The sequence below is a fragment of the Primulina eburnea genome, chromosome 2 (genome assembly GCF_022965805.1).
Source record: "Primulina eburnea isolate SZY01 chromosome 2, ASM2296580v1, whole genome shotgun sequence".
Classification (NCBI taxonomy): domain Eukaryota; kingdom Viridiplantae; phylum Streptophyta; class Magnoliopsida; order Lamiales; family Gesneriaceae; genus Primulina; species Primulina eburnea.
Window position 1 is genome coordinate 8,010,612 of NC_133102.1, and position 27,060 is coordinate 8,037,671.

General features: G+C 36.7%; 1 protein-coding gene across 1 annotated transcript in view; it reads left to right on the forward strand.

Moving 5' to 3' along the window:
* The first annotated feature begins 2,233 nt into the window (after window positions 1-2,233).
* LOC140824561 (uncharacterized) overlaps window positions 2,234-27,060 on the forward strand; it is a 73,809-nt gene continuing 48,982 nt past the window's right edge. The window contains exon 1 of the mRNA XM_073186136.1: window positions 2,234-2,580. Coding sequence (XP_073042237.1) covers window positions 2,562-2,580 — 19 coding nt within the window. The 5' untranslated portion in view covers window positions 2,234-2,561. The remainder of the gene's footprint in view (window positions 2,581-27,060) is intronic.

A 27,060-nucleotide genomic window follows, 5' to 3' on the forward strand; every position in this document is an offset into this window, starting at 1 on the left:
TTTCATTAAGATCACTAGTGATTGATTTGTGTAAATGGAACAATTGTTTTCTAGTGATTATTTTTGTCCTAAGACACCGCAGCACAAATATAAATACTTGTGCAAATTTAATCTTGTACATCATATTTATTTAAAGTCAATCTGTGTTACAAATTTTAATATTTCGCTACATGTTGTCTTAAATGTTGTAATATTTAGTACAACACTTAATTCTGATAAAACAAAAACTTACAATCTTACACTGCTACTATTATATAAATTCACATCTGTGAAGCAAGATTCCTTACAGTATCATTTGAAATACATCGTACTTTGTATTGCTAATATGTAAATAAGTAACATATGTATTTTAGATTTGATATGTTATTTCATTGTAAAAATAAAACTAAAATCGAAATCCATCGATTTCAAATTCATATTCTCTAATGTACCCTAAAAGTTATGGGGATCAAGTAGCTCCCGTAGAATCTGAAGTAAGTGGAAATTATTTGCCGAGTTCTCCGAGCATTTTGGAAAGAGATATATCCGATCCCGAAGTGTACATGGCATCAGCTTTTTTTTCTTTAGCAAAATACACGCATATGACTGGTTTTAACTTATGTGTTGAGGTCGAATCTTGCCGATATATATTCCATATTTTCTGGGTTTTCTTTTCCTTTTAGCAATAATTTGCATGGGGTCCGTTTAATTTTTAGTGATAGAAATTACATGCAAAATTTGATATTTTTGAACCTCAAATTGGTTAATCATTTATATGTATCGTCTTCGGATCTATATATATATATATATATATATATATATATATATATATATATATATATATATATATATATATATATATATATATATGTATCTTTGAGTCCAAGTGCACGCAAATTGCGGGTAGATGAGATCCTACCTATGTCGGCACTACACTCGCTTCATTTCAATGGGTAAGATCTTGTCACACATACAATTTCAAAAAAAAAGTGGGTCATATATATGCATGGGCAAATCTTGGTCATCCATATCATGGGGGCAATGCCCGGCCACATGGGTAGAATGAAATAAATACAATTGGCGACCGGACGGACAATCGACTCTTATATCAACTATTTCGAATCCATAGCAGAAATTATGTTTCAAACATTCATTTTAAACAGATGCGGAAGAAGGGCGTTACATAAATTTCGTTAAACGAATTAAGTAAAAACAAAAACTTTTCAATTATATTATATATATGTTTTATATAGTGAAATATTTCACTATATAAAACAATATACTCTAAATTAAATGCATATCGTTATAATATAGATTCTAAAAATGATACACATTGAAAATACTGCTTTGCTTTTTGTCTTCGATCGATTCTCGATAATAGAATATTTGATACGGAGCAAAAGCAAAAGGACCACAAAGCATCCTCACGATAACAGTTGTTTCGGTAGGCTGAAATACGTCCCATCGAGTTCAAATTTGCATGGCAATGAACTATGTGAAATTTGCTATTTACATTCACTGAGTTTTACCAATTTAGCATAAGTTTGAAAAAAAGATGAAGAACAGTTTAAATTTTTTTAATGGAAAATAAATTTTTTTGTTCGTTAATTTGTCCAATTTCGGTTTTTGGTTTCAAAGTTTGATTTCGATACACGAACTTTTAAATCTCGATTATTTTGTTCTAATTACTGACGTGATATCAGACAAGTTAGCATTTTTTGATGTCACGTCATCATTTTTCGATTTTATGTCATACTTTTTCGGTGTCATGTCAGCGCTCCGACAAAATATAACTGAAAGTAAAAAAAAAAAAAAAAAAAAGAGTACTAGTTCGAAAACTGAACTTTGAAAACTTAGTAGAGCAAAACTTTAAACAAGAAAAACCAATAAATTTGTTATTTTATCTTGTTTTAATATAACATTCTTCTCATGTTCGATATGTATATCACAGGATAAGGCCTCATAAAGAATACGCTAAATAATGATACATCAATTTGTGCAAGTGTGAAGGTTGACATTCCATTTTATGTTACGAGTGAATATATATATTCCTTCAAAATCTGCAACAAAATGCACCACTTTATTCAAGGAAATGGATAAAGGAATAAAGTTTTGGATAGACAACTTGGCCAAGGGTTGACAAAAAAAATTGAAGATGAGAATCTAAAATGAAATTCAAAAATGTTGGCAATATATAAATAGAGATCATGATTCCAATGAAAGATGAAATATATCTGGCTTTGGGAAGAGAGGGTTTACATGAGGAAAAATTTCTGAGTTTCGTTTAGTAGCCAAGAATGACTTGCCTGTTATCTCGTGAAAATAATATTCGAAATATTATATATATACATACATAGATAGAAGCATTCTTTTGAAGAGGATATTGCATGGTTTTGCAGGCGAGTCTGATTGGTTACTTCACGGGTCTTTCTTTCTCATGCTAGTCCTCTTCTTCCCTGAAAAAGAAGATATCAAGAGGGAAAATGAATTTTGGGTTCAATTTTTAAAACTGTGGTTTATATTTCTGTATAATCTTGTGAATTCGATATGAGCGACTCGGGCTAGGTCATTTTTCTCATCTCATGGATAGAATGCGATCAGGTATTTGTTTTTAATGCGTTGATATTTTCATTATATATTTTATTAATTCACACTCCAATTTTGCTTTTAATATTTTTAATACAAAAAACACTATTGGGTTAAGCGTGCATGTATAAAACTAGTAATGAGATGAGTGTCCTCCTGAGAAGTTCTCGTCAATCTGCTGACGTTGTGTCGCTTTATCTAGTTTGCTAGGTGAGTATTAAAATAGTGATGTCATATTTTAACGGATAATAACATTTCTTCAGGGAATAAGGCTGATGGTAGAGTTATGGTAAGACTGATCTCTAAATAATATGAGATAACACTAGAAGATAGACTATCCCCAGAATCATAGGTCTAACAACCCGACCTATGTAGTGCACTTTGCGCTGTCACATATATAAAGAAATAAAGTTGTGCATTGGCTAACATCGATAGCTTTTGGCCTAGTAGTAAATGTTTGATCCTAACAATTGGTATCAAAGCAATGTCATATGTTCAAATCTCCGAAGAAGCATATAGCCTTGACTAACAGCAATAGCTTTTGGCCTAGTGGTAAACGATTGATCTTAATAATTGGTATCAGAGTGATGTCATAAGTTCAAGTCTCCCAAGAAGTATATAACTTCTTGGGAGTGAAAATGTTGTGTTAAGCGTATATTAGTGAGAGTAGTACTGAATGAGTTATTTCCTGAGAAGTTCTCGTGTGTCACTGACGTAGCACAACTTGATTTTTTTTTGTCTAAAGGGGCCGTAAGAGTGATGATCTATCTTAACTGGTAAAATTGTCTTTTTTGGGGACATAGCCGATGGTAGAGAAAAAGTAAGACTGATCTTTAAAAGATATGAGACAACACTAGCATATAGACAAGCACCTTCCCAGGATCCATGCTCCTTATAACTGTTCGACTCATTGGCACCCACGTAGGTGTACTCTGTGCTGCCATAAATATAATAAAATAAAGTTACGTTTTAACTAACAAATGTAGTTTTTGACTTATTGATAAACACTTGATCATAACAAACACCCTGAATTACTCATTTAGTCTTTAAATGATAATGATCTCTCAAATCTTTGAGAAATTTTATTTTAACAAAAAAATTATTTAAAACAATTTTTGAGATTCATTCGAGAAAAACAAAAAAGAAAGGGAAAATCATAATAAAAACTAATATACTAATTATTGGTTTTTTAGTATTTAAACAAAATCGAATCTTCAAAATTTTAATGTAAGGTGGCTTCTTGTTTAATATTATATAAACTAAAATCAAATTACTAGTTTAAGCAAAAATCTATATAAGATTAATAAACTAAAATCATAACTAGTTTAAGAAAAAATTTATATCAATTAAAAAAAATTATTTTAGTGAAACAATATCATAAATTTTAAATATCTATTGTAAATTTTAATTTGATAAAGAACTTGATTATTATTTTTTATGATCAAAGTAATTAGTAATTGATTGTAGTTCCATTGATGTTCCAATAATTTTAAAAAATAATTAAGGGTACTTTGGTCAACTTCTAGACTAAAATATAACTAAGGAGATTAGTAAAATATGGAATGTAAATAACATTATCTTTGTTTTTATAGTAATACTATCCATTATCTCAATTCAAATTTTCTGATTATTTTAAAAAATAATATTAAAATGTCATTCATTTATTTAATTTTCATATTCATTAAAAAAATTTAAAGAAATAATTAGTCTCACAACAGGGATGTAAATGAATCAAACCGTTTGTGAGCTATTCGAATTTCGATTCGATAAAAGGTCTGTTTAATGAAGCTCGTTAAAAAAAACAAATCAAGTTCAAACTTTATAATATTAGGTCCGTTAGCTCGTGAACATGTTCGTTGGTAAGTTTTTGAGTCATCTCTTAGATGAAAAACTAATAGTTTTGATATTTGATTTATTGATTTTGTACATTATTTATGAAATATATAGAAAAATCTATTAAATTTAGTTATTATAATAAATGTAATTTTTTTAATAATAATGCTATATTTTTATCTAAATATATAATTTATTTTTTAATGATTTTAATAAAAAAATTAAATATATAATTCATATTTATTAAGCTCGTTTAGGTTCAATAAAAGCTTGAATAAGCTCGTAAACCATGGATACATTCTTTACATAAAGCTCAAGCTCGGCTCGATTATAAACGAGTCAATTTCAAATATTCAAGAGTTCGGCTCAACTCAACTTGATTACAAAGTCTACTCACAACATCCACGACGACAATTTTTGTGGTGATATCCGACGTTTGTTGTGAAACAAGGAAACATTAATTGTTGAATATTTAATTTTTTTAAAATTATTTGCATTGATTGATGTATACATCTATCTACCACCTAAAAATTCTGGAAAAGTAATACGATTTCGACGTAAATAGTAGAATGATTTCTGGGATTTATGGTTACATTATTTCATATGAAAGATTGTCATCGGCAATTTTCACGAAAATTGTATATTTCTCCTTATTGAGAGCCCGATTGGTTAAATAAGCTCATGGGTTAAACGCATTTAAAAAAAAAATTTATTTCTTAAAAATTGTAGTGTTTGGTTACAAATTTTTTTAAAAAAAATCACTTAAAAAAATATTTATTTAGAAGCTGAAATTTATGGCTTTTTAGTTTTTACTTCTAATTCTTTTTAAAAATTTAAAACAAGCGTAATTTTTTAGCATATATCCAACCGACAAAACCTTTTTTAAAAAAAATAAAAATTAAAACACGTAAAAAAATTGGATTTATTTAAATGTTTTTTAAGGTACAACTTCTGTATACAAACTTGCTCTAAATATCGAAAATCATATCAAGAGCACACCCAACTTGGGTGACCCAAGGCGTCAATTTCAAAGATCATATGGAAACATACCTAATATATATATATATATATATATATATATATATATATATATATATATATATATATATATATATATATATATATATATATTATGAAGATAATTTTCAAATGACATTCATCATAAATTTATGATATAACATGATTTTATTACTATATAGTTTTAGAAGGAAAAAAATTATTTTTTAGTGTATTAGTGGAACAATAATTTTTTTGGAGAGGAGTCTATTGTGGTGATGATAGTTAAAACCAGTAAATCTCGTTAGTAAAACCAGAAGATCTCGTTAGTAAAATCAGAAGATAGTATAAAAGCAGAAGTTCGAGTGTCGCCTTGACAAAGCAGTACTCTTCGAGTACTTATCAGTTTAAAAAACAGAAACAGAACTTGGCTCTTTGCTAAAACAGAACATATCGTTCATATATTACTTTACCAAGTACGAGTATTTAATGTATCATTAAATGCTGAACAAAGTCATTTAATATGTTTTACCAAATGTGGTATGAAACAAGAGTGAATGTTCTGAAGCTTTTTGCAGGAGCCTTTTTAGGTAATAAAGCTGATCCTATCAGTGTCAAAGAAGCCATTTTGTTTATTGACGTTGGATTTAAGACTTCTATATATACGCAAGATCAACGACGTTTATAGGTTACCAAAAAAACTACGAGCACATTCTCCAACATACGAACGTTGATTTGAGCACTCAAAACTTTTTATCATCTTCAAGCTCAATATACAGAAAAGCAGCACATGCTTCATATTAGTTATTTGATTTTTTGAGATCATATTGTGCTAACTGTTTCTTACTCTCTCTACAAACAGATTCACGTTACTATATCTTTGAGAATAGTTTGTAAACTGGAAAAGAGTATTTTCCAGAACTTTGCTGTATTCTTTTTATCGTGTTGAGTTACTAAGAGTTTCAGTAGGCAAAGGATAAGTCCTACTGAAATGGGTGTGTACAAGTGTTGTACTGTAAAAACCAAAGTATTTTAGTGATACCTTCTGAAAACAGAAGAAAAGAGACGTAGAAGATTTTATCTTCGAATTTCCATAAACAACCATTGTCTACTTTCTATTGTTTTATTGTGTTTTATCGTACTACATTGGATCGTTTCCGCACTTTTTATTGTGATCTGCCGGACTTACTCTTGAACAAGATTAGCTATAATCTCTAACAGGATTCTAACACCCTTTGCAAAAACGACCGTCAAAGGAAAGAGTTTATTCATCCCCCTCTAAACTCTATATCGACCCTCAACAGAAAGATGCGATAAAGTTGAAAAAATGTTTTCAGATATTATTTTATAAATTTAGCAAAATTTAATTATCCATTTTGTTGCGCAAATTTTGGATGGAAACAATTATTATATTTTAAACTTATTCGTTCATCAATATCAATATTAACGTTCATCATAAATTTATTGATCTCGTCATACTTTAAGCTTTATTACAAATAAAATATACGATAAACAATCATTTTTAACTAATATTATTTTCCAACTGAGAAAAAATTACATTAATACCATTTATTTTCCAAAAATTAATATATAAAACACCTATTTACAAAAATAATAACGCAATTGTGTTTAGATTGAAAGATTTGAGAGAATTTAATTTCAAATACAAGTCTCAAATTTATTGTATCCATTTAGTTCAAAATTAGAACGAAGAGATTTGAAATCTTTTACGTTAGCGTGTATGATTTTTCCTTCAATTTCAAATTCACTCGTCAACCTACACAAATCCAAATCCATCGATCCAAACACAACCTAAAATATTTGTTGATATTTGGTCGATCGGATTCATTTGCATCTATAAGAATAGTACTTGGGAATGGTGTGTTCCTTCAGCAGTTTCTGTTTTGCTAAAAATATTTTTTTTTTACTTTTTCTTGTATTTTAAAGAAATCCTCGAGTCACTATCATTTATGCTATGAATCTTACCAAATTGATTAAAAAGGGATAAAATATTTCAATAGAATATTTTAATATTTAGCGAATTCAAATAATTTTTCACTATATTTATTTATTAACAAAATGATTTGTCATTTTTTATAGAAAAAATCCCTCGTGCTTCTTGCCTGGAACAGGTAATTATCCTCTACCATTCCGGGGAATTTCCGATGTCATTTTCTTTGAATTTTGGAGAAATTCCTGGGGAAACAGACTTCATGAATTCTTAAAGGCTAATTCACTTGGGAGTGAGTCTCACGTGAGACCATCTCACGGATCTTAATCTGTGAGACGGGTCAACCCTACCCATATTCACAATAAAATATAATACTCTTAGCATACAAAGTAATATTTTTTCATGGATACCCAAATAAGAGCTCCGTCTCACAATGATCCGTGAGACCGCCTCACACAAGTTTTTGTCTCACTTGGTTCAATAAGCTACTGCTCTGTTTTATAAAAGATCACACACACAATCGCTAAATATAATACATTCAATGAAGCATTTTAAACCGATTCTTTCAATTTCCACTTTTATTCCACACCAACTTCAACTTACAGTATTCTAAATTCTATGGATTTCTCCTAAATCCAACCGAGAATTTTAAAACAAATAAATCCCAACAACCCTTTCAGAACCTCCCACACCCCAAGTTGTCTCTCGCTATTCTGAATCCACCCAGGACAAATGACGGCTCCTGCACGAGCACGTCGGTATTTCGGCTATGCACATGCAACTTCTCAGAAACAACAAAGTTGTCATGTTTGATACAACTGATTTTGGTCCTTGTAACCTTTCGCTGCCACGAGGTCGTCATAGGAATGATCCGAATGATACGGCCCTTAAAAAAGATTGTAATGCTCACTCTGTGACGAATACTTATCGTCCCTTAACCATTCAAATAGACGTGGTGTGCTCATCTGGTGCGGTGCTCCCCGATGGGACTCTAGTCCAGACCTAGGGATTGAACGACGGTGACCATGTTATGCGTAGTTTTGCGCTATGCAATGGTGAGATTTCTGATTGGGTTGACTTCCCTCGAGCACACACCAAGTTCCGCTGCGTGGGTTAAAATTTAGTAATTGGTAGTTCATTGAAAAGTGAAAAATGTGAATATAAAATATGAATAATCGAATGAATCCCTCAGACCTCGATGCCCTACATTAGTACTGTTTCAAACAAGTAAAATTGGTGCTCTGCTTCATATTATATAAGGAGAAACTTCACAATGATGGAAGAGAGACAATTTTGGGTGATGCCGACGAGGACGGCGGTGAGGAGAGCTTCATGTAGCCTAATCGTGACGATGTGGATTTCTAATTTTCTATTGATACAAGGGATCTTATACATGGACAATGCCCTTTACGTGATTTGGTGTTGCGCTTGCGGACCAATAACATGGTAGATTATAGTTTTCTAACACCTAGATGATGATCGTCGGGGGCAACAACATGAGTCGCATATCGTTAGCTCCTTATGAAGTGCGTTGTATGCATGGTTTGCTGAAACTTCTGATCGTTTCGGAATAGGAACGAGACCCACATTGACGAAGTTTCGAGGTGTGAATGCTGATGCTTTGGGAGGGCGTTATGTAGATATAAAACGTCGTGTATCAGTGCAACGACACGGATCGACGAAACGGCACGGAACATAACTGTAAAAAGAGAAAAATGGAATACATGAGCAAAGTATTCTGGAATTCTTTTGGGCATCGAGAATTTGGAGACCGTCATCGTCGTGATGAAGCGTTACTAAATCCTCCACATTCATTACACCACACCGACTCGTTTCAATCCCCGATTCAATCAATATCAAGGTGGACAATTCAACACTGATTTATATCCACGACCATATGGTGAAGATAGATTTTCTCAGTTGAATCTCGAGGGAGAGTATAATGATGATTTAGTTCATGTACGTCACTCTTCTTGTGTTAGTCTCGATGGTATAGCATTTACAGGTATTTTTCTATATTAATATAGTCATATAATTATATGTCAATACATCATTTTTCAATCAATTTATATTTAAGTTATTATTATCATTTTATTCTCATTTATCTCATATACATAATTTAATATGGTTAACAATAATTTGACTAGAATTCAAAAAAAAAAAAAAAAACAATAATTTGACTAGGAACATTGGAAAGCACATCAATTGATCTAAGATGGTGAATCTCGAGTCTACTTCCCGCTCCATCCATCAAATAAAGAAGAGCGCTACAATGAGATTTAGCTATTTATATTGGGAAAATTTCATTAGAATGTGTAATAATAAAATAATTAAATTGGTTGTAAAATATCGATTTTGGTTGATATATTTTAATTGGTCTTAAATAATATGTAACTCGAAAGTAAACTTTGAAGAAATTTGATTCCAATTTGGGTTAACATATGTACCTCCAATTGAATTTTTTTCTAAAATTTAATTGATTTTAACCCAAAACTTTCTTAATAGTATATTTCAATTTTTAGAGGGTTGTGAACATTTCGAATGATTCAATAATGTATGAATAAAATTTTAAAATATATTTAATATCTTGTTTTCATCAAATAATCTATTTTAATGATATTTATTTTGATTTACATATTTTTAAATATTTTTTCAAAATTTTCAAATTATATTAATTTTTAAAAAATATATGCGCCGTGATTGTTCCGCGAAATATCATGAGAAGTGGAATGGTAACCTCCGCGACGGTCTTCGCAACCTCGACCGCGACTGCGAACCATGGTTGTAAGTTACCATAGAGGTTTTGAGATATTCGTTCCCCTCACTTGTATGACTTATCGTTTTCTAATAAAAGCATGTCTATGCAAAGTTATTTTAAAATAATGTGATCAATGGTATTTGATAGGATCGGTTGTAGTAACAAGAGTGTTTAGAAGGGGGGAGGGTTGAATAAACACTTACACTTAAAGTTGTTCTTTAAGAATATTTGAGTTCAGTTTAGTGACAAACTGAATCTCGGAATCTTATTGGTCAATAACAATCAGTTAAACTAGAGTAGTTGCGGAAAGTAACTGACTGAAAGATAGAATACGAAACTGAAAGAAATATGCAAGAGTTGTTTCTGGATGTTCGGAGAATTTAATTACTCCTACGTCACCCCTTCTATCACAAGGATAGGATATTCACTAAAAGACTTTGATCAAGTACAACACTTGTACAGAACCACTTCAGTTTGGACTTACAACTGCCAAAAATGTAACTCTTAGTTCTACACAATATTTCAGTACGTAACTGATATTAGCACAATTGAATCTAACAGCTTTTAGAGAGTGCTAATAAGCTCAGATTGTAGCCTTGATTGCTACGAGTAATTCAAGTGAAGGTGAGCTAAGATTTTGACAGAGTAACAGCAAGCTTAAGATTGAGTAATCGTCTCTTGTGTCTTCTGCTGTTCTTCAGTCATATTTATACTTCTCTTTCAACGGTAACTTTGATATGCATTTGAATTCTAGTATCCGTTGAATGCCACTTCATTATTTGTTGGTCAATGTTCTCTTCATTGATTGTCATATGGCGTCTTAATTGCAGTAGCCGAAATACGTTGTTCTATGCTGTAATGATTGAGGTGCGGCTTTCCATATTCATTTGCTGTTTACTATGTCTTTTTTTCGGTTGAATGTCCTTTCCCGAGAATCATTCAGTTGAGATATGTTTTGACTGAAACTTATGCGGCTAAGTATATTAACTGATCGGTTTCTAACTGATCAGTTTTCTTCATTTGTTCAGCTGGTTTCAATTGTTAAATATTCAGTTGTCTCATAATTCAGTTAGTTTCTTCAATTTGTCAAACTCCAAAATTTTGTTTCCAACAATTTTCCCCTTTTTGGTGTTTGACAAAACTAAGCATATATTAACTGAAGGTAACTGAAGGATTGAACTCTTATAGACTGCTTCTTAACAAAAAACTATCTCAAAATAAACTGCTAAACTGCTAACTGCTCTTCAATGCTTTTTCTGAGTCATACTAAACTTCCCCCTTTTTGTCAAACTGAGCCATGTGGAGAGATAATTGTCGAACTTCAGTAGATAAAATGCCGACATCGGCTGAGATACTGGAGATGGCAGTAAGAACTGAGGTTTGCAGCGAGTCTATTTTGTTTGTAACAGATGTTTCTAGTCTTTCAACTCGTTGGTTGATTACATCTTGAGCAACGAAAAGAGCAGCAGTTGTGGCTTTGTTCGGCTTGTGTTCTATGGCAACTGAGAGTTCATTTACAACTTCTTGAATATTCTTCAACTTTGCAAAAACAAAATCTTCGGATCCATTCAACTTTACAGAATGATAGTATTGGGTTGACTAAATGGATTTGATGACATCCATTATTTGATTCATATTTGTCTTGATGGTGTTGCTTTCTTCGAACAATGCTTCTGAATTTGAGTTTTCAGGAGACATGACTCCTATATCTTCCTGATGTGGCACTTGTTCTGGTGGAGTGAAAATTATCATAGTGCGATCAACTGTCTCTTCTTGACCTTGAGATGAAGAAGGTTGCTTCTGAGCATCAGAAACACTTTGTTCTAGAATGTCAGGGTTATCTGTGGTAACTGCTGTTGGATAATCATGGGCTTGTTATTCTGTTTGATCAACAGCTGAAACTTGGGGGGGTTCTTCAGTTTGAAGATTTCCAACACTAGGCAACTGCTCTTCCACAGATTTAGTGAGTGTTTCCTCTTGGTTCTGAGTGAGCACTTCAGTTTGCTCTTCAGTGTCAGATGTTACTTGCTGAACTGTTTCTGGAGCAACAAAAAATTGAGCTTGTTATGCATTATCAGAGAATTGAACATGTTCTTCAGCAATAAAGGTTTGAACTGGGTCTTCAGATGTAACCAGAACTTCTTGTTCTGTTTCTTCAGTCAGAGGATCAACTGATTCAAGATTATGTGCTTCAGTTTGAGCTTCCTGAGCAAATGACTGAATGATTTCATCGATATTGGCAAAGGTAAGTTCATTCTCAGAGTACAGATGTTGATCCCCGGCTGTTGTTTGTGGAACCTCCTGGGCTGATTTTTTAGCAATGAGTTCTTCAGAAGATTCATTCTGCTGAGGTGATGAAGATTTGTATTCCTCTGTTCCTGAAGATTTTTCTGGAAGAACAAGTTCTTGATCTTGTTCCCAAAACCTTATTTCCCTCTGTAGGCCACTAAGATCTGCATCCAGTTGAGTGAACACAGCTCTATCTTGATATGCAGTTGGCCCTGTGGGGTTGTAGTTTTCTTTCAACTGTCTAACCATCTTATTCAGTTGATTAGCCCGTATTTGATCAAAGAAATACTGTCTCCTTTCCAGTGCTTGAACAATGGTAGCAAGCTTTAACTACCCTAAAAACTATCTTTTCTAGTTTAATAAACGACTTCAGTTGGGATTTGTGCTTCAGTTTCTTGGAAAAAATTTCAGTCCTGAAGCTTTTCAAACGGTCAAAAGCTGTGAGTTTTGATGTGGCAAATGTATTTACCTCTTCCCAAATTAGATCGATATGAGTTTGAATGGAGTGAGATGGCCTTGGCTCCTCCTCAAGCTTGCCTTTTCCCTTCTCCGTGGTTAGAATATGAGGAATTTGTAAGCCATATTTTGTAGACTCCGCTGGTTTCTTCAATGTGACGCCTTTTGGGCTATCTTGAGGTAAAATAGTGGGTTGATGTACACGAGTGAAGGGAGCTTTTACTCTCGTGGGTATCTTTTCAGTTGGAACTGTATCATCAGGAGGGATAACCTGCAATGGAATAGCCTGAATAGGCTTTTCAGCAGCTGACTGAGACAGTTACTCAGTAATGGTTGGTTCCAGTGCTGATATTGTTTTGGTTCTTTGTGTCCTCGGTTTCTTGATAAGTTTGGGAGATGGAGTTTTCTCAGAATCTGATTCACTGAGAATCAGTTTTCGCTTTGTAGCCTTCAGTTGGGCCAGCGTCTTGGCTTTCTTGACTGATTTAGGAGCAGCTTGCTGCATCCCAATCTCCTTCTTGACTTTCATGAATTGTTTAGGCGAGAGATCCATCTTGGTTTTTGGTGGCAATATATTCTTGGTAGTGAATATCTTGAATTTTGAGAATTTTTCGGCATTGTTAGCTACCAATCCTTTGAGTTTCAGAATATAACTGATTGGAATAGCAAACCCCCTGGACTGTTTTGTTGATTGAAGCATATTCTTTAGAATGCTGAAAATAATGTACCTCCAGTTGGCTTTCTTTTCACCCATGATGATTGTCATCACTTGGAATTTCTCAAGAGTGAGAGCTGCGTATGAGCCAGTTTTAGCTAAAATTCCCTTTGCTACAATATCAGCCAACAACTGAATTTCTGGTTTCAATTCTTTCTTTGGGTCGGAGACTTTGATTTTCCGCCCATCAGCAGATAATGAGGATTGCATTTTCTCAATATCGAATGTTTTAACTTCAGAGAAACTGACATATCCATCAGTCGGCAAGGAAAACATTTCTCCAAAGTTTTCTTCAGATAAGATCAGCAACTGATCATTGATAGTGACAGCGATGTTTCCTTCAACAGTAACATACCCTTTCAGATAGAATTCATTCACTTCCTTTGAGTATATTTCTTGTGAAGATTGTCCCAAGAACATTCTGAGCCCAGCAGATTCAATCTTCAGAAAGACATTTTTGATATCAGCTTCTTGAATTGATAAAACTGAGTCAAAATCGATTGCCATGGCATTCATCACGTGAGCAGGGATTTGATTAGCCATTTCGGAAGGTAAGATGATATGAAATTCGTAGAAAATAAGCTTTGGAAATTAGTATGCTCTTAGAACTGATCGTATGCGTGAAGGAGAAGAACTGAATTGAAGCGGGTATAGTACATTTGAGCGTGACTGTTCAAATTCTGGACACGTGTCAGTCCATGAAAATTTTGAATAAAAAATAAGTGTACGTGTGCTGTAATTGTGTGTATAAAGGTTAGCGGTTTTAAATTAAGCCATGTTTTCAATCTACAGTCACGTCAATTGATTTAGAATATAATAAATTTTAATTAATTAACGTATGTGAGAAGATTTGTAATAAATCCAACTAAACGATCAGTTGGGAAACTGATTCATTTCAGTTGAGAAGTTGCAAACAACTGTCTTCTCAGTTAACCTTTTTTTTTAAAATTAATATTCCCCCTAAATTGGTGCATATAATAATTAAAGTAGTGCTACAAAATAATTTGAAGAGTGCGAGAAGTTATTGGTCTTGCTGAACCATTGGCGACTCTTCAGCTGTCTTGATATTCTCCTATAAATAGAAATAACTCAATTAGTTTTAGACATATCATCCAAAATATTCAAAAATGTCTGACACGGGTGACTCGAGTCTTTCTCCCTTTTCTGTAGAGGCCAGGAAGGCTGAGATTGAAGACGAAGTCTTCTATGAGAGTCTGCATTATTGGGAGCGATTACAGGAGCTTGAGATCTTGTACAATTCTGGGGAGGCCACCACTCCTGAATTGGTGGCAGAACTGAATCAAGTGCGAGAACACTTGAATATTGATGTGTGGGTGGACGTCTTCAAGGATGGTCACATGTATCAGCTGATGCTCCGCAAGGAATTGAAGATCCTGAGGCGCATAGCTCATTCTCACAGCTTTCTCATGATTGCTCCTTCTTCTTTATCTGTTTGGCTGAAATTTTGGATAATTGTTGTGGAGAATATGTATGATGATGTAATCCAGACAAACATTTATAAGTAATGAAATATTTATCTGATTTTAATTCTGTTTTTCTGCAAGTGATATGTTTTATCAGTTGTGACATAAACTGATGAGAAACTAATTGTCATTTGTTGATCATGAACTGGGACTATTTAAACAATTATTAACAGAATTCAAACTGGTGTCAGTTGACTATTAACAACTGACAACTTAAAGTCCTTGGTAAATGTGAAAGACGTATTAAATGTCGTGAGACTCTTCAGCTTCTCCAACGTCATTTTCCTATAAATAAGATGATAGTGATAAAAATGTGATGCAATATCAGTTCAAAAATATTTCAATATGTCTGATTCTGATGCATGCAGCAGCACTCATGTTCATGATTCTGAGCAGTCGGCCCCTCGTTTAACAATCATCAAGAAAAAGATGGAGATATATGTCTTTCGGAAGGTGATTTCAACTTGGGAGAAGATTCATGAGTTGAAGGTGGTGAGTGACAGTGGTGCTATTCCTACTCGTGCTCAGGAGGCAAGAGTACTGAAGTACCTTGAACGTTTTGAAGTTAGACATGTTAGGGATTTGGTTGAAGACAAATGTCTTTTGGAGGCGATGCTATGAAAAGAGTGGCATGTTGTTGATAAAATTTCGAAATCTAGGGCATTTGCTAGAGTTCGAATTTATGAATTAAATGATTGGGTTAGGGCGTGGCTAGATTCAGTTGATGCCATGATATCTTCTGTAAAATGGGAACATTGTATTCTTAATGAAGTGTTATTTTCAATTTGTTGTGTTCTTATTTTCTTCGTATAATTCTGTTAGTGAAGCAGCATTACTAATAATTTCTAAAATAAATCAATTAAACCAAGAATATTTCGAAAATAAGAAAACTTAGCCTCGGGTAATGGTTTTGTGAAGATGTCAGCTGCTTGCTGTTCAGTTGAAATATATTCTAGTCGAATATCCTTCTTTAACGCATGATCCCTGATGAAGTGATGCCTGACATCTATATGCTTGGTCCTTGAGTGAAGAACTGGATTGTAAGTGATGGAAATTGTGCTGGTATTATCACAGAATATGGGCGATTCAGTTGATGTTACTCCATCATCCTTCAGTTGTTGCTGAATCCAGATCAGTTGTGCACAACAACTACCAGCAGCAAGATATTCTGCTTCTGTTGTTGAGGTAGCTATGGATGTCTGCTTCTTGCTGAACCAAGAGATCAGTCTGTCTCCTAAGAACTAACAAGATCCACTTGAACTTTTGCGATCAAGCTTAAATCCTGCATAATTTGCATCTGAGTATCCAACTAAATTGAATGTGGAGTCTTTGGAATACCATAGCCCAACATTTTGCGTGTCCTTAAGATATCTCAGAATTCTTTTAGCAGCTGAGAAATATGACTGCTTAGGGTTTGCTTGAAATCTGGCACACATACAGACAGCAAAACAATATCAGGACGACTGGCTGTTAGGTATAACAATGAACCTATTAACCCTCTATACAATGTCGCCTCCACTGATATTCCCCCTTCGTCAGTGTCTAGTTTAACTGATGAGCACATGGGAGTTGTTGCAGCTGAACATGATTCCATACCAAATTTCTTTAGCAACTCCTTTGTATATTTGTTTGACTAATGAATATACCAGTTTCCAGTTGCTTCACTTGCAGTCCAAGAAAGAATGTCAGTTCACCCATCATGCTCATTTCAAACTTATCCTGCTTTAACTTAGCAAACTTTTCGCACAATTTGGGGTTAGTTGACCCAAAAATTATATCATCCACATAAATTTGAACTAGTAGAATATGATTATTTTTAGTAAATTTAAACAAGGTCTTATCAACTGATCCGAGTGTAAAGTCATGATCAGTTAGGAATTTTGAAAGAGTTTCATGCCAAGCCCTGGGAGCTTGTTTAAGACCATATAATGCTTTGTTCAAATAGTATACATAATCAGGAAATTTGTGGTTTATAAAACCTGGAGGTTGTTCAACATATACTTCTTCTTGTAACTGACCATTTAGGAATGCACTCTTCACATCCATCTGGTAAACTTTGAAGTTTTTGTGAGATGCATATGCAAGAAATATTCTGATTGCTTCCAATCTTGCAACTGGAGCATACGTCTCATCGTAGTCAATTTCTTCTTCTTGCCTATATCCTTGTGCTACTAGTCTTGCTTTGTTGCGTATAACTGAACCATCCTCGTTTAGTTTATTCCTGTACACCCATTTTGTACCTATAATGGTTTTTGAAGTTGGTCTTGGAACTAAGTTCCAGACGTTATTGTGAGTGAACTGATTCAGCTCTTCTTGCATAGCATTTACCCAGTTAGGATCAGCAAGAGCTTCATCAGTTTTCTTTGGTTCCAGTTGTGAAACAAAGGCTGAATGAATAAATAAATTTAACATTTGATTGCGAGTTCTTACTGGATCAGATAGATTTCCTATTACCAGATGTGGTGGATGTGATTTTCTCCATCTGTACTCTGCATTTGTTTCGTCAGCAACTGCTTCAGTTGGTAACTGAGTGCAGTTTCAGCTTCAGTTGATGCCTCGTTAGCTGGTATTTGAATGTTATCAGTTTGCTTTAATAACTAATTGTCATCATTGACTTCCTGCTCATTTAATTGATCCAATATTTCTGGTTCTGGTGTTTGAAAGATGTCTTGATTGTTATGACTTTCTTCTTTGTCATCATCTTCCAAACTGATATCTGTAAATCGATCAGCTAGCTCAACTTGATCAGTTGGCTTATCAGTTAGTACAATTTCATCAAAATCAACATGCGCATATTCTTCAACATTTAAAGTTTTCTTATTAAAGACTCTATAAGCTATACTAACTGATGAATATCCAAGGAAAATTCCTTCTGCAGATTTGGCATCAAATGCTTTTAAGTAATTTTTACCATTATCATGAATAAAGCATCTACAGCCGAATATTTTGAAATAAGTGATTATACTTTTTCTTCCATGCCAGATCTCATATGGTGTTTTCATATGATTCTTATTAATCATTGATCTGTTCTGAGTATAACATGCAGTGTTTACTGCCTCTGCCCAAAATCTTTGAGAAATGCCAGAATCAGCAAGCATTGTTCTAGCAGCTTCTTTAAGAGTCCGATTTCTTCTCTCAGCTACACCGTTTTGCTAAGGAGTTCTTGCTGCTGAGAGCTCATGATTGATTCCAGCATTTTCTAGAAAACTTGAAAGTGTTTGATGGATGAATTCAGTTCCTCGATCAGATCTGATTCGATCAATCCCAACTGATTTTTCATTTAAAAGTTTTTTGAAGAGTTTAATCAGTTGTGCAGCCGTGTGGTCTTTGGATTTGAGAAATATAACCCAAGTAAATCTTGAAAAATCATCTACAACCACCAAGGTGTATTTCATTCCCCCTAAGCTCATGACTGGTATTGGACCGAAGAGATCCATGTGCAATAGTTCTAAGCACCGGGATGAAGATTTACAGCCCTTGTTTTTGAAAGAAGATCGTACTTGTTTTCCATACTGACATGCTAAGCAAAGTTTTTCTTTTGAAAAATTTATTTTGGGCAAACCAGTTACAAGTTCATGTTTACTCAGATAAGCAATGGATTTAAAGTTTAAATGATTTAACCTTTTATGCCACAACCAGTTTTGAGATGATTTTGAAGCAATGAAGCAGACTGGTGCATGAGGCTGTTCATTCCAACTGACTTTATATGTGTTTCCACATCGTTTGCCAGTTAGTATGATTTCATCAGTTGATGTTTTAACTAAGAATGAGTTTTTATCAAATTGTACCGAGAATGCATTGTCGCATAACTGACTGATACTAATCAAGTTATACTTCAGATTCTCTACTAATAAAACATCTTTAATAGTAAAGGTACTGTAACGAACCGTATTCTACACTACTTAAAATTTGCGGAAGAATTAAAAATTTTCTTAGACATAAAATAACATTCAAAGTTTGCCATAAAAATATCCCAACCAAGTCCCCCATAAGACATGGCGGTTCAAAGTACTACAATAAAATTTGCTCACAAAAGTTTTGCTCAAAATATTTCCCTCGAACCAAGAAATCAGAGTTAATTAACATTTGCGTAAAAACATAAACTTTGCGGTCCTCGGGTTAGCCTCCCGCTCAGTCCAAGCCTGCCCCTTGGTCATCACCTCCTGTCTCCTCAACATAGTCACCTGCATCGATCAAGTCTAGTGAGTCTAAAGACTCAACACGTATAAACTGGAATAACGAGTACTACATATTAAGGTCGCATGCAACTTTAAAATAGGACATACATAATTTGAAACTTGAACTTGTGCATTAAAACTTGAACATACGTACATACGTACTCCGACGTGCCATAACTTAAACTTCCATAAACATACTGCATACGTAAACATACATAACTTCATCATTTTGCGTAGAGGATGTTTCAAAGCAAGTGACCCATACATAATAAACGCCTGATCAGACATACCACAGTACTGGGCTGACAGGGACGTATCCACTGTCGCATACATGAGATCCCCGTTCATAATTTAACGGGCTGGTTGGTCCCCGTTCATAATTTAACGCTTTCCAACCACGATCTAACCCGTTCATAATTTAACGGGGCGGAGAGGTCCTCGGCCACGTTCACCGACTTCCAAACCCATTCATAATTTGGTCACAAGTCAATTAGCATACCTCAAAAACTTAAACATATTTTCTCTGCACGTCATACATACTTACTTGGCGTTGAGGGATTCGTTGGACTTCGACTGGGGCCGTTGCTGCAACTTACTAACGTGAATTTCATACTTAACTTGCATTGCTTAGACATAGAAAACACATGCTTACTCTCAAGCTCAATCATACCTTAGGACCTTCTACGATTTGCCACGACACGCCCTTAATAATCCTTGCACTAACCCATAACATCAAACTTAAAATGAACTTACAAATATTTCCCAAAACAAGGGTACACGGACCCCGTGTTTGGGTCCGGGAGAGGGTCCGTGTACATACTGCCTAGAGTGTGTCGGGAAACGGAAGGGGCACGGACCCCGTGCTCGGGTCCGGATGGGGGTCCGTGTAGACTCTGGAAGAAGACATTGAAAGGAAGCAAAGGCACGGACCCCGTGTCAGGGTCTGGGTAAGGGTCCGTGTAGATACTGGAAAAAGACACTAAGTGAAACCCAAAGGCACGGACCCCGTGCCCTCATCCGTGTAAGGGTCCGTGCTGTCTCGCAAAATTGACACTGAAGGAATAACAAAGGCACGGACCCCGTGCCCGGGTCCGTGTTTGGGTCCGTGTTCGCTCGTTGCTTCGAAACCTGCGAGAAAACTTATGCACCTGCCTAATCTCCCAATTGCACATCAATGGAACGAAATTTACCATCTTAGGACTCTTCTTAGAACACCATAACATTGCATCAAAACTTATACAAACACCTCACAATACGACGTCCACTATACTACACAACGCAACACCAATTATGCAATTAACCTCAATCCCTTTCCTACAACTTTAAACTCATTCAAACGCCTAACAACTTGCATCAAAATCTTAAAAATACACCAAACCTCAAAACTAGCATGCTTATACGCAGCAACGATCGCCCGTCAGTTTCCAACGAAGCCTGCAACACTGAAACTTCAAGAATTATCAAAATCTTAACTTTTCTGAAACGCAGTTTGAGCAGTCCCACGAAAAATGCCATAACTCACTCAATATTTGTCCAAAAATTTCGAATCATATATCAAATCGAAGGTATCGAAATTTTCTAGCACTGGCGGATACACGTTTTTGCCGTTGAAAGTTTTCCCAAAATATGAACAGAAAAATCGCAGTTTTGACATGAACAGTAAAAAACGAGTTTTTGATCTAAAAATTTTCCTTCGAAATTGATCCGATTCATGATCCGCTCAAACTACTATCATCATACATAACTTTTACGCATAAAAATCGACACAACGCATAATATGACTTGATCGACACAGCAAGAACAGAGTATACGTGCCTTTTTGATGATAACGTTACCGAAAGGCGACACCGAAGCGGAGATAGGAGCGAGGTTGATCCGGGACGAACGTGGCACCGTTACTCTTGAATAAAACTGACCGAAATCTTGCTGGAATTTGAAGGGAAGGGGGCGGCTACTCTAGGGGAATAAGAACCCTAATCTTTCTCTCAAAAAAAATAATAAAACTTGAATGAATTGTTGTGTGTGTGTTTAGGCGTGTATTACTGTGTGTAAAAGTGTGTTTGTGTGTGTGAGGCGTGTGTTTTAATTAATTAAAAGACTAACTTTTGGTTTACTAAAATAATTGTCTACTAATTAAAACACTAACTCACACTCAACTTTTTAAATAAAACTCTATAATTAAAATATAACACACCATATTAGACTTTAAAAGTTCTAAAATCAAAAACTCACAAAATAATTAAATTTAGGATTCAAAAATGCTAACACTCACTAAATTATTTAAAATGCCCCCAAACTCAACTTAAAATAAAATACCATATCTAAAATTGCCAAAAATCGTCACCGGGTCTTTTCCTCACTCCCACCTCGAATGATCGCCTGAAACATGAGACTCGAAAGACATTTTAACGTGCATCACATAAACATAAATAATTTAAAACAATGCATTTAAATAAATCATGCATCACCGAAACTCATTTAAAATTAATTTAAATGATTTAATAATTAAATGAATGCATGGGTTATACGTGTATTAAATTTGGGCACTACAGTTCCTCCCCCACTTATAAAAATTTCGTCCTCGAAATTAAGTCTTACCGAACAATTCCGGGTAGCGAAGTCTCATATCTATCTCTGACTCCCAAGTGGCCTCTTCCACTGATTGGTTTAACCACCGAACTTTGACTAGCTTAGTCACTTTGTTCCGAAGCCTGTGCTCCTGTCTGTCTAGGATTTAGACTGGTTTCTCCTCATAAGACAGGTCTGGAGTCAACTGTAACGGCTCATAACTCAGCACATGAGAGGGATTAGCCAAATATTTTCTCAACATCGAGACATGGAACACATTGTGCACCCCGGCCAGATTCGGCGGAAGGGCTACACGATAAGCTAGCGTCCCAACTCTGTCCAAGATTTCAAACGGTCCAATAAACCTCGGACTCAACTTGCCTCTCTTTCCAAATCTCATAACACCCTTCATAGGTGCTATCTTGATAAAAACGTGATCTCCTACGGCAAACTCGAGATCTCTCCTCCTTTTATCTGCATAGCTCTTCTGTCGGCTCTGGGCGGTCTTCATTCTGTCACGAATCTTGACCACCACGTCTGCAGTCTGCTGAACTATTTCTGGACCAAGTTCTGTCCTCTCACCAACTTCATCCCAATGAACTGGTGATCTGCACTTCCTCCCGTACAACGCCTCATAGGGAGCCATACCAATAGATGCTTGGAAGCTGTTGTTGTATGTGAACTCCACTAGAGGTAGTCTACATTCCCAAGTTCCTTGAAAATCAATTATGCACGCCCTTAGCAAGTCCTCTAAAACCTGAATCACTCGCTCAGACTGGCCATCTGTCTGCGGGTGAAAAGCTGTACTGAAAAGCAACTTCGTCCCCATGGCTGCATGTAAGCTCTTCCAGAAGGACGATGTAAACCTCGGGTCCCTGTCGGACACAATAGAGACTGGAAATCCATGCAAACGAACTATCTCTCTGAGATAAAGCTCCGCATACTGCGTCATAGAGAAAGTCGTCTTCACTGGCAGAAAATGCGCTGACTTAGTGAGTCGGTCCACTATAACCCAAATGGAATTCGATCCTCTGACTGATCTCGGCAACCCAACAACAAAATCCATAGTAATGTTCTCCCACTTCCACTCGGGGATGGGGAGTGACTTTACCAACCCTGCTGGTCTCTGATGTTCAGCTTTTACTTGCTGACAAGTGAGACATTCTGATACGAACCTACGGATGTCTCGCTTCATCCCTGGCCACCAAAACAATAACTGAAGGTCTTTGTACATCTTGGTGCCTCCTGGGTGAATGGAATACGGAGATGCGTGTGCCTCTGTCAAAATATCCTGTCTGATCGAACCAACACTAGGCACCCACATTCTACCTCTGTATCTCACAATGCCGTCTGAAACTATGTACAGCACACTGCCCTTGGCTTCGTCTTTCAGTCTCCATTTCTGTAACTGCTCATCTGAAGACTGACCTGCTCGGATTCGGTCTAGCAAACCAGATTTGACTGTCAGATTAGACAGCCTAGGAGCCTTGCCATCACGATAAATCTTTAGCCCAAACTTCTGAATCTCCGACTGTAGTGGTCTCTGAGCTGTCAACTGAGCTATCACTGCCACTTTTCTGCTCAACGCGTCTGCCACGACGTTAGCTTTTCCCGGATGATAGCTAATCTCGCAATCATAATATTTCACAAGTTCCAACCACCGTCTCTGCCTCATATTCAGCTCTCTCTGCGTGAAGAAGTATTTGAGACTCTTGTGATCGGTGAAAATCTGACATTTCTCGCCGTATAGATAGTGTCTCCAAATTTTCAGTGCGAAGACAACGGCGGCTAACTCAAGATCGTGAGTCGGGTAATTCTTCTCATGCACCTTTAACTGTCTGGAAGCATAAGCTATAACTCGACCCTGTTGCATCAACACTGCGCCTAATCCGAGCTTAGATGCATCGGTATAAAGCACAAACTCACCTTGCCCTGTTGGCATGGCTAGCACTGGTGCCGAAATAAGAGCTTGCTTCAACGTGTCGAAGCTCTTCTGGCATTCTTCACTCCACACAAACTTGGCATTCTTCTTGGTGAGTGAAGTGAGTGGTACTGCTATAGATGAAAATCCTCGAATGAACTTACGGTAGTAACCGGCTAAACCCAAAAAGCTGCGGATTTCTGATGCGTTCTTTGGCTCAACCCATTCCTTAACGGCTGCTACTTTCGATGGGTCCACCTCAATACCACTGCTGGATACTATATGCCCCAAAAATGCAACTTTCTGCAGCCAAAATTCACACTTACTGAATTTCGCAAATAACTTGCGACTCTGCAAGGTCTGCAAAACTGTCCTCAAATGCTGGTTGTGCTCCTCATGGCTCTTCGAGTAAATAAGAATGTCGTCAATGAATACTATGACGAATTGATCGAGGAACGGCTGAAATACTCGGTTCATGAGGTCCATGAAAATCGCTGGAGCATTTTTCAATCCAAATGGCATCACCAAGAACTCGTAATGCCCATATCTGGTCCTGAAAGCTGTCTTGTGGACATCTGCATCCTTCACTTTCAGCTGATGGTACCCTGATCGAAGATCTATCTTAGAGAACACGGTGGCTCCCTGCAATTGATCGAACAAGTCTTCGATTCTAGGCAAAGGGTATTTGTTCTTGATTGTTACCTTGTTCAGCTCACGGTAATCGATGCACAGTCTCATGCTCCCATCCTTCTTCTTCACAAAAAGCACTGGTGCGCCCCACGGTGAGAAACTAGGGCGGATAAACCCTTTGTCGAGGAGCTCCTGAATCTGCTGTTTGAGCTCTAACATCTCAGCTGGAGCTAATCTGTATGGCGCCTTGGAGATTGGCGCTGTGCCTGGCACGAGATCGATTGCAAACTCCACCTCTCTCTCTGGTGGAAGACCGGTGACGTCATCAGGAAAGACGTCTGGAAATTCTTTGACTACTGGCACCTCTGATAAGGATGGAGTGGACACGTCAGGTGCTGAAATAATACTAGCCAAAAAGGCCTGGCATCCCTTGGAGATCAAACTCCTCGCCTGCATGCATGAAATCATGCGAGGAAAGCTTCTCCATCTGGCTGTCTCAAAAAGAAATTGCTCCATGCCCGACGGTCTAACTAAAACTGACCTCTTCTGAAAATCTATCAGAACTCTATTCTTAGTCAGCCAGTCCATGCCCAAGATAATGTCGAATTCTGGCATCGGCAATATGATTAAATCTGCATACACTAGGTGGCCATGCAGTTCTAGGTCGATATCTCTGACCACACTGGTAGCTAACAGCTCTTCCCCTGATGGGACTACTACCGAAAAATTCACGTCTAGGCCGATGGACTTGAGGTCTAAATGATTGGCAAACGTCTCTGATATGAAGGAGTGAGTGGCTCCTGAGTCTATCAACGCGGTTGTGGATAGTCTCTTAATGAAAATGTTTCCTGAGACGCGTTAGCACAACACAAACTAACTTATATCTCAAAATTTATACCATAAACCTTAAGCACAATAGAACTCAATAACCTTAGGTACCCAAAGTATTAATAGCACGCTAATAATCCCAAGAAGAAAAATTCCACATGCAAGACAATATAATACCGAGCTTAGGTAGAAAAGTTTACCAGTCAGTAGGGTGGTGTCTGGGTCCGCCTCCTGTGCATGCATGGCAAATACTCTGCCCTGGGTTGGTTGCTTCCACTGTGGGCACTCCTTCAGCATATGATCTATAGCTCCACACTTGAAGCACCTGCCTGATCCATACAAGCACTGTCCCGGGTGCTGACGATTGCATTTAGGACACACGGGGAAGGCAACGGGCTTCTGAGGCGCCCCTTGCTGCTGAACTGGACCCTTGCCCTTAGGCGGTCCATGATATGGCTTCTTCGCTGGCGGTCCCTGAAACGGCCTCTTAAACTGAGGCCTCTGATTCTGCTGCTGCGGTGGAGCCTGGTAGGGCCTCTTGCCCTGCCTATCTGCCTCAATATCTCGCTGGTCCTGCTCTGCCGCCAATGCTCTAGATACGGCGACTGCATAAGAAGTGGGACCAGCTACTCTCACATCACGGCGCAGGATCGGCCGCAGTCCATTCAGAAAATGCCGCAACTTTGCTTGGGCATCGTTCGCAATGAGGGGCACGAAGTGACACCCCCTCTCAAACCTTCTCACAAACTCTGCTACGCTACTATCTCCTTGCCGCAGCGTCATGAACTCGTTGGTGAGTCGGGTTCGTACTTCCTCAGTGAAGTACTTGGAGTAGAAAACCTCTTTAAAACCATTCCAAGGCAGCACCTGTAAATTGACTGCCACTGACGCACTCTCCCACCATAGTCTGGCGTCTCCAGTTAATAAGAAAATGGCACAACGTACCCTATCAGCATCTGCCAGCTCCATAAAGTCGAAAATCACTTCGATGGACTTGATCCACCCTTCAGCTATCATCGGGTCAGTGGTACCCGCAAACTCCTTCGGACTCATCCTCCGGAACCTCTCATATACCGCCTCAGGTCTAGGCCTCTCCTCGGGGCCTACAGCAGTCTGGTTCCTCGCAAACTGCGCGAAGAACTGCGTCATGCCTGCAAGCATCTGCGCCTGCATATCTGGAGGTGGTGGTGGAGGTGGAGGATTGGCTCTTTCCTCCTCTCGGTGCTCCCTGTCCTCAGTCCTATCTTCCTGGTTAACCATACGTCTAGGAGGCATACTGTTCCAACAATTACCCAACACGTAAACCCAACATGCATGAATATAATACCAATATCATAAGATGCACAAAATTTGAACTTTAAAACATAAACATGCTGAAATCATGATCTAATGCATAGTACATAGCGTAACTCAAAACTTTAAAAATTACAGACTTGAGGTGTGACTTCGAGAGCTTCTTGCGACTGGCAGTAGGCGTAACCCTTTACAAGAACACCGCTCTGATACCAACTGTAACGAACCGTATTCTACACTACTTAAAATTTGCGGAAGAATTAAAAATTTTCTTAGACATAAAATAACATTCAAAGTTTGCCATAAAAATATCCCAACCAAATCCCCCATAGGACATGGCGGTTCAAAGTACTACAATAAAATTTGCTCACAAAAGTTTTGCTCAAAGTATTTCCCTCGAACCAAGAAATCAGAGTTAATTAACATTTGCGTAAAAACATAAACTTTGCGGTCCTCGGGTTAGCCTCCCGCTCAGTCCAAGCCTGCCCCTTGGTCATCACCTCCTGTCTCCTCAACATAGTCACCTGCATCGATCAAGTCTAGTGAGTCTAAAGACTCAACACGTATAAACTGGAATAACGAGTACTACATATTA